This window comes from Mus musculus, chromosome X (genome assembly GCF_000001635.26).
Source record: "Mus musculus strain C57BL/6J chromosome X, GRCm38.p6 C57BL/6J".
Classification (NCBI taxonomy): Eukaryota; Metazoa; Chordata; class Mammalia; order Rodentia; family Muridae; genus Mus; species Mus musculus.
This window is the reverse complement of record NC_000086.7, coordinates 151,465,855-151,474,857: the sequence shown is the minus strand read 5'-3', so window position 1 is coordinate 151,474,857 and position 9,003 is coordinate 151,465,855. Positions and strand designations below refer to the sequence as shown.

At 39.8% G+C, this 9,003-nt stretch overlaps 1 protein-coding gene across 3 annotated transcripts in view; it reads right to left on the bottom strand.

The window, feature by feature from the left end:
* Positions 1-718: 718 nt before the first annotated feature.
* The window catches only part of Fam120c (family with sequence similarity 120, member C), a 131,621-nt gene continuing 123,336 nt past the window's right edge, over positions 719-9,003 (bottom strand). For 2 of the 3 annotated variants that reach the window (XR_003953004.1, XM_030251275.1), the window contains exons 15-17: positions 7,420-7,558; positions 7,002-7,059; positions 719-5,382 (exon numbers count right to left, since the gene is read on the bottom strand). Coding sequence is in view for 2 of the 3 variants with exons in the window: in XM_030251275.1 (XP_030107135.1) it covers positions 5,128-5,382; positions 7,002-7,059; positions 7,420-7,558 (452 nt within the window). In the remaining variant the exon portion in view is untranslated. The remainder of the gene's footprint in view (positions 5,383-7,001; positions 7,060-7,419; positions 7,559-9,003) is intronic. The other variant, NM_198105.2, reaches the window with a different exon arrangement.

Here is a 9,003-nt window from a genome sequence, read left to right as displayed (position 1 = left end):
CCCAGGTACTGGAGTCACAGATAGTTATGAACCAACACGTGGATGCTGAGAACCACAGGTCCTCTGTAAGAGCAACAAGTGCTTTTATCCATTGAGCCACCTCTCCAGTCCCAGGATATATTAAACGGGAATATTCCTAGCATGGTAGAGTAAAGCAATGGTCCTCAACTTTCTATTGCCATAGAACCCTTTACAAACTTAAAAAAAATTACATAGGTCCTTTAAAGCAGAAAAGGTACATTTGCTTAGACACAAAATACTGCTTTACAATGATTTGGTTAGGAGGAAGGAGGAGGAACAGCTGCAACTGTGCAGATGATGTGTGATGAAGGCTGGACTAAGTCACAGGACCAAGGACAGGAATCATGAGTGATCTAGCTGAATGTGACCAATAGATTTTGTCACAAATTAAAATAGAAAAATATGGGAAAGTCATGAGTCTAGGTTAACATCCCACATTCTAGTTTGGAGATAAACAGACTTCAGAAGGAGGGATGGGTTCAGTTTGGAAAATGCTGAGTCAAAGGTGCTTTTGGGACATCAAAGTAAAGAAGTTAGTGAGGAAGCCAAATATGGCTTCACACACAGGGGCTCTTGTCCTGACACTCTACAGACTCTTAAATCTCTGTGTAATGCTTTTATATTGAGAAAATAATATTCTCCATTTGTAGAAAGGGACCAGAGATGGGAGAAGAAATCAAACTTCACACACTCAAAATCATTTTGCATTTTTTAAACTAAAAGAATAGACTTTTATTAAGCGCTGTAAGTTTCTTTCCATCAGCATTAACAGAACAACAGATCAAATTCCATCACAGAACTCCTGAGACGTTCTCATTCCTTTCTGAGACATTTCCATTAAGTCCTGCATTTTCCCCCAAGAAGCATCCACTCAAACTTACATTAATAAACTATGGAGCTTTTGTGGTGAGGTGGGCCAAAAGGCAGGGAACTTGGAATCTGGGAGTGGCAAAGAGAAATACGCATTATCCATCCACTAAACACACTGTCAAGAGCACAGGAAAAAAAACAACAACAAAAGAATTTCTTACTTTTGTCAATAACATCATTTATCAGGGAGCACTAAAAAATCACTGACTCTTTGCAGTTAAAGTTTTTTTTGTTGTTTTTTTTGTTTTTTGTTTTTTTTTTTAATCTAGTACGTTAGTCTAAAAATAGAATAAAATAAAATGCAGGAGGAAAATCCCTTCTGGGAAGTAATTAAAATGAATTCATCAGATCTGGCAGGGTTATGAGAGATTAATAAAATCTGCAATATTTCACTTGCTTCATTTACATGAAAATTCACTAGCCATTATTTACTACCCACACGGACAAAAAGTCACCTATAAAAGTACAGGGACAATGGCAAAAGCTGAAATGGGCACCCCAGCAGAGGGGATGTTTTCGTTTGCTTTTAACTTAGAAAAGATGATTTTTGTAAAAAGTGACATTTTCTTAGAACATCAAAATATCCTCAGACAATATTGAAGATAATCAGCAATAAAAGGGGAATAGGCGCACTGAGCTATCTGTACCAGCAGACTACATCGATACGAAAGAGAACATTAAAAAAGAAGCCAGAGAGATGGTAAGGAGAAAACTGAGGGGACACACAATGGAAGAGTGAAAACGTATCCCCCCAAACCCCAAGAGTATTTAGGAACTATGCATCTGAAAGTGAAGAGAAGAATGGTTAAGCCTTTAGTAGAATTAGACTAACTACTTTAAACTGTGGTCTACTTGTACTGTCATTTTAATGGGTGGGGGTGGTTAGAGGCTCAAAGGGTGGCATTGTATACCCATAGGGGCCTTCTAAGGTTTCAAAGGACTGAATCATCATACCCAAAGGGCTACTCTTATTCTTTCTATCCTACATAAGCATTTTTTGTATCTCCTCCCCCCAATACTTGTCTGTTTTTTTTCTCTCTCTCTCTCAGTAATGTAAGTATTAGGGTAATTTGGCCAACAATGTCAGAAAATTCAGATGGAGACAAAAAGCAAATGTCCCTAGCCAAAGAAAGTGCCATTTTAGGGGGCTTCAATATGCCTGAAGTCCTACCTATGTACAGTGAAAATGATTTAAATAATAGAAGTCTGTCAGGATCAGTCACTTAAAAAGGCAGGAGTTACAGGCTGACCCAAAGACACACAGACAGAAGAACTGCAAGACCTTAGCAATCAGTGGCTGCACAAAACCGGTTTAGGGTTCTGTTTTTGTTTTTGCTGTGTCCATACACGGTAAAGCAGTCATTTCTGGGGATTCCAAGATGACTTTGTCCAAGAGCAGCCAGTGAGAATCAGAAGTAGAACCTCAAGCAGGTACAGCAAAGGCCCCCAACTTGTCTTCCAATTAGAAAAAGTTCATTCATCTATCAGTAACAAACCTGGCTTTTAAATTGTGTGTTTTGGTGGGTACATAGGAACATAATCCTCTATAGTTCGTTCTTGTAACTTCCCAAACCCCAAATGCTCAATCAAAACAAAATTCAAAGTTGTTTCCTCCTGGGCCAGGCTAGGGAGAAGCAGAGGCTTGTGAAAGGGAGAAAAGCTTGTCTTTTGGCAAACTGGAATCATTTCTGTCAAAGCAGCAACTTTACCTCTCACAGTGAATAGTTACAAAAGAAATCTTCCTGTTGTGAGAAGGACATAAGAGTTAACAATACTGTCATCTGACTGTGTCAGATAGACTTACAATGCACAGAAACAGCAACTGAAGATACTCTAACATTTAACTCCAAGTACTTCCTAGTCAGTATCTGTCCATGTAGCTAACCATTCACTCACTCAGTGATTCTGGTTACTTTTAGAGCTCCAAAGGATTCATCCTTCTGTGGCTTAGATGGTGATTCTAAGCCATCTATATTCTCTATGAATTTGTTCCCTTACTGGATATAAAAGGCCTAACCTTCAAGGTATTGTGAAAGGATGAGTAGGTCCAAGATCAGAAAGGGAACCAAATCAGGGGAGCTCTTTCAAAGAGGAAGTGTTGTATACTTTTTTCTTCTTATTCTTCTCATATATGGCATGGAACATACTCTTGCCATCTTTATTAGGCTTATTTAAGAAATGTCTGGGCAAGGGGCAAAGCATACCAGGGCTCCTATCCCCTGAAAATTGTGAGTTTTCTTAAACTGGGTTAGACTTGGGTTAAACAGCCCAAGACATTTAGTTTCTTGAGACGAATGGGCAGACAGCAAACATAGCCTTCTGGTTGTCTGGAAAAAAATCACCAAGGATCTATTGTAAGTTAAGATGCATGGATTTTTTTCCCCAAAAATAGAGGACCCTGCTAGGAGTCTAGTCAGTTATATTCTTGAAGAAATTATATTTCTTGGGCAAGAATATCAAAGTCCAAAAGGAGATGTGTATGGCTAGAAGCCTCAATTCTTGAATGAAGATATACTACTAGTTTGTTACAAGTCTTGTTTCCATCCCTTGTATTTGGGCTGCCCCAAATGAGGGAAACTGGAAATCAAGGTTTTCGTAAGATTATCTCCAGCAAGGAGGAAGAGCCTTTTTATCCTGGGCAGATCTTGGCCCCACAGGGACTGAGAATCTTTTATAGAATGCCTCTCAAATCCCTGGCCAAGTTCTCTGACATCTTCCTTGCAAAGCAAATGAAAAGATCCTGTAGTCAAAATGTCAATGAATAAATGAAACAATCTAAGCATGTAAAATCAAATTGTCAAATTTCCTCACATCTCCCCACCCCATCATTCCAATGTGAGTTTTCCCTCCTTGGATTCGTGTCAGTTAGTTCTTGCCAGAAGCGAATTTGATCCTGGAGTTCCAAAAGACATTTCTTCCAAATTGGCTGAAAGCCTTTTCAAATGGAAATTACCTCCGATCCCTTTTCTATCTCCAGACCTTCATAAAAAATGTGCAACTTTTCCCAATCCCATCTCAACCTCCTGTTTTCACCATATGGGATGTGAGGGCTCTGTTCAAAGTGAAGTATTTGTTGTTCTGAACAGGCAATCTCTGGAAAGTACTCTGTGTCTGATTTAGAGTAGCCCATCTTCTCATAATTGTGATAGGCTGTGACTTAGTAAGGATTTCAGATTTAAAGTATGGTCTTTTGAAACCCACCATTCCATAGCAGTGGAAGCATTTCTGGGAAATTCAGTAAATCTTCTGGAACTTTACCATGTATGTATGTATGTGTATATATATCTGTATACACACATTTATATATATAAAATATGTATAGATAAATAGATCTGTCTCTTATATAAAGGGTATGTGTATGCATATAGATACACATGTTCATATATACACCCACACACACACCTATACACATGTACACACACATAAAGTCTTTGAGTCCCTTTTGTACTCAGTTTCATAACATTAATTCCCACCCTTTTAGAGTGTGGGCAGCAGAGAGTGAACTGCACCATAGCTTCTATTTTATAAACAATGCACTGGTTGGGAGGCAGGAAAAATCTGCCCAGTACTTTTCGGACTCACTTGAATCTCCCAGTACAAAGGCCATTGTAGTTTTTTTTAAGTGTATAAAATAAAAAAACAAAATAAAATAACCCAAACCAACACTATCTACTTCCCTGAAAACATCTACCTATCTGATTGTCAGGCCAGAGCTAGAGGTGGTATACAAAATCCTGGGGTAGGTGAGTTAGGGGAGAGAGTAAGGAGGATACTGATTAGGTACCAAGGTTTCATTACCTTAAAGGCAAAAACCAGGAACCCATAGGCAGCTTATCTTTCAATCCCATATTTTTCATACAAGTTTATCACATTAAATACTCAGAGCTATCACATTAAATACTCAGAAAACCAAAGCCAGAACTTTTCCATAGGACTCATGTAATAATATCTTCTTTCTGACAGTTACTGCCTCACTGGACTTCAGTAGGTACAAAGAAAATATTGGTGCCGTATATTTGAGAATTGGAGCTTAGTCATCATTAACCAGAAACCTCCTAGGTTCTAAGTCTGGAGCCAGAGAAGATGGGGACGAAAAGGTGGATACAATACATAAATATTTCCTGAAAATCTAGGGTAGGCCTAGGGTAAAGATTTCTATCCTCCTCTAACTTGGGCCTAGAATCAGAAAAGTATTGTTTTCTCCTCCCCCTGACAAGTGCAACCATCTTCAGCTTATCATTCCTCTTTCTGTTGGGCCACAGCTTCCAGCTCTTGCTCTGGTACATGGTTCTTCTCTCCATTCTTCACAGGGAGGCAGTGGTCATCGCTATTATTACACTCATTACTGTCTCTGGATAAGGCGCACTGGGATGGAGCTGGAAGGGGATCGCTCTTCTCCTCCACAATCAATGTGCCATTGTTTCCATTCACCTGTGAGCGGGCCCGACTCTGATGAAGCTCCACGGCTTTGGAAATTACATCTGAAGAGCCCTGTCAAAAACAAGAGATACTTGATGGAAATGGTAATCCCAAACTGTCTGGGTTTCTCCAGGCATGTTCACATAGTAGCCTGAGAAAGTCTTCAGAAATAGCAGACAGCCTACAAGTCAGGCCTTCTGATACTGTCCTAAGAACTACAATCTAGCAGCAATGAAGATACAATGATGACACAACTCGCATAGCTTTAAAACATTGTTATTTTGTTTTGAGACAAGGTATCCCTGGTTGTCCTGGAACTCATTCTGTAGACCAGGCTGGTCTCAAACTCACAAAGATGCACCTGTCTCTGTCTCCCAAGTGCTGGGATTAAAGGTGTAGGCCACCAAAGCCAGGCAATTTGCTGAAATTTTAATAATATTTAACTAAAAATTAAACTTCTTTCATGAAACAACAACAGTAAGAAATAGTAAATGTTCAAATGTCTCTTCTGGCCTTGTTATCCAGGTACCTTGTTGAAGAAAGAACTTGAATCTAAGCAATATGAGACAATTACAACATTAGCTAAGAGCATGCCTTTGGAGTCGAAATTCTATTTTAAACATTATCTGTAGTTATTCACTTAAGTGCGCCCCTCCCCCCCCCCGTTCCAAACAAATCCAAGTGGCTGTGTGAGTAGCAGCTATTCCAAAGCATCAAGCTTTCAGCTTCTTAGTTAGAATAGTGAATTTTTCTCTTCACTCTCACATCACTAAAATGATTAAAAATAACACAAAAAAGAACATTAAATAGTTGGATTTGTTTATTATTTTTATTTCAAGAGAGGGTCTCACTATGTATCTCTGGCTGTTCCTAGAGCTCACTATATAGAGCAGGCTTGCCCTGAACTCACAGAGATCTACCTGCCTCTGCCTCCTGAGTGCTGGGATTAAAGGTATGCATCACTATTCCTGGATAATAGTTGGAATTACTGTTGATAGAGTGAAGTATGGCTGTATATAGAAGACTAGATTTTGGATTGATATCTGATAACAGCTTGGCACACAACTTTAATACCAGAAGGTGGGAGGCAGAGGCTAGTGGATCTCTGTGAGGGCAGCCTTGTCTACATAGATAGTTCTAGGCCAGCTAGGGTTTTATAGTGAGATCCTGTTTCAAAGAAATAGAGAAAGGGAGAGAAGAGAGGAGAGAAGAGGAGGAAAGGTGGAAAGTGACAAAGAAAGACAACTGATATCTACTTCTGAACACCACATAAATATGTATTCACATCTGCACATACACACAAATAGGTGAAAGCTGGTGATGTAACTGGGCACTCAAAGCTCAGACAGGCTTTAGACAATCTAGCTGTTGGTGTCACTCTGTTCCCTTCTGGCTGCATGCAGCACAACTATACTAGGCACAGGTCTTCAGGACATTGTACCTGGTTTCTATTGTGTGACCTTTCATTCAGAAAAAAAGAGCCTCTGCAGCCCTGTGGGAACAATTCAGGGTGACAAATGCTTACTGACCAACACACCAGAGAAGTGGGCACTGAAATCAAAAGGCTAGCAAAGGCATGAAAGCTGCGCCCAGACAGCTCAGCTTTCCATGTGTGCCATAATCTCTTGTAATTTAGCCAGAAGAGGCAAAAGATGTCAAAGCAGCAGGATAATCTCCAGAAAGATACTTACTTGTTTATTTCCTTTTTTGTGACCTTTGGATCCTCTGCCAGCCTGTTCTTTTCCGTGTCTTTAGCAAGAGGGAGAAAAGCGACCATGAGAACAGAATCCCAAATTCCATTTTCACTTGGTTAACTGCTCCTCATCCTGTCTTGTTAATTTAGATGACTCTCTTTAGTATTACCACTGCAAATGTCTACTTCTACCATTGCTATGTTGTACTGAATTATTCTGTGTTCCTTTTTGTCCTCACCACAAAAACTAACTCTTTTTATCAAGTAGAACATTTGTTACATATCTGATGAGCTAAAGTTAAAGCTTATTTCAAATACGAAAGTTGATTAATACATCTTACCTTAACAGAAGGCTTCAATAGCTGGGTATTTTCCTAACGGTACACTAGCTCATACCAACGCATTCAGGTACATACCCTTTTCCTGGCCCACCGACAGAAACCACTTGCATGCCAAAGGATCCTCGACTTCTGGAAGATCTGCTGCCAGCCCACTGGCCCACCACCATGCCAGCAATTTCCAGTTTTCCTCCTTGGGGTGGGATTGGATGGAGACCTGGTAATTGAAGAATAGCAGCAGTGGACGGCAAGTTCAAGATAGAGCAAGAGGTGAAATGAAAGATACTACACAATCTACCTATTCTTCTTATCCCCACTTCTCTATGACCAGACTGTGATAGCAAAGGAAGTTAATGCAGGGAAGAGGATTAAGATTTCTCTTTAGATCCACTTGAATAACTGGAGTGGAAGGGAATGATTTCTTTCAACTCTATACCTGCCACATAATAGGAATTTGGATAGAAAACAGTTTTCTAGCGCCAAATATATTTTTCCTTTTTTAAACAATTCAAAATTTTCATCCATGCATATGAGTTTTGATCAGATCCATGCGTTCCTTTCCACTCTAAATCTCCACTGATTCTTCTCATCATGTCACCCTCCCAGCCCCAGCTTCTTTAACACACAGACAATCAGAGAACAGGTAAGTCAGCTTAAAGGATTAAATGGTTGGCTCCTTGGTCTATACGACTTGACTATACAGGCGGCTGACTCATACACTGCTCATGTAAGCCCACCCTTGAGCTAAATATAACGGCTGCATTTTGGGACCCTAAAAGTCTAAGTTCAACTTCCAGCTTTATTATTTTTTTTTAAGATTTATTTATTTATTATATGTAAGTACACTGTAGCTGTCTTCAGACACTCCAGAAGAGGGAGTCAGATCTCCTCATGGATGGTTGTGAGCCACCATGTGGTTGCTAGGATTTGAACTTAGGACCTTCGGAAGAGCAGTTGGGTGCTCTTACCCGCTGAGCCATCTCACCAGCCCCCCAGCTTTACTATTTTTAAATAGAGGAGAAACATACTATATACATGTTCAACAGCAAAGATACACTCACCTAATGACAAGCTCTTGCTAGTTCATGTTAAAATATCCCTATTGTTTATCTGTTTCAGAGCTGTGGATGCATAGAGCTAGAATGGCAGCCTAGAATGTTTAAAGTCCTAGGATTGATTCCCCCCTCCAACCACCGTACACATACAAATTGTTTCGCCAGAAGCAGGTTGTTTAGTATATCAAGATTTGAGCTGCCTGAATCATGCTTGTCTATTCCTTATTAAGTAGAAGTTTGCCTGTCAGCATAATTTATACATGTATCCATGTACTTGTTTTCACTACTAAGATATAATCCTGGGACTGGAGAGATGGCTCAGCGGTTAAAAGCACTGACTGCTCTTCCAGAGGTCCTGAGTTCAATAACCAGCAACCACATGGTGGCTCACAACCATCTGTAATGGGATCTGATGCCCTCTTCTGGTGTGTCTGAAGACAGCTACAGTGTATTCATAAAAAAAAAAGGTAATGCATTGATCAAATCTCTTTCCATGCTTTTAGAGCTGAAGGTAGGCAATGCATTAGGTCTACCCCCAGAGTAAATGTAGCTACATCAAGCTACTGTCATCTTCCAATACTGACATGTACTTTCAATTCTTTTCCTA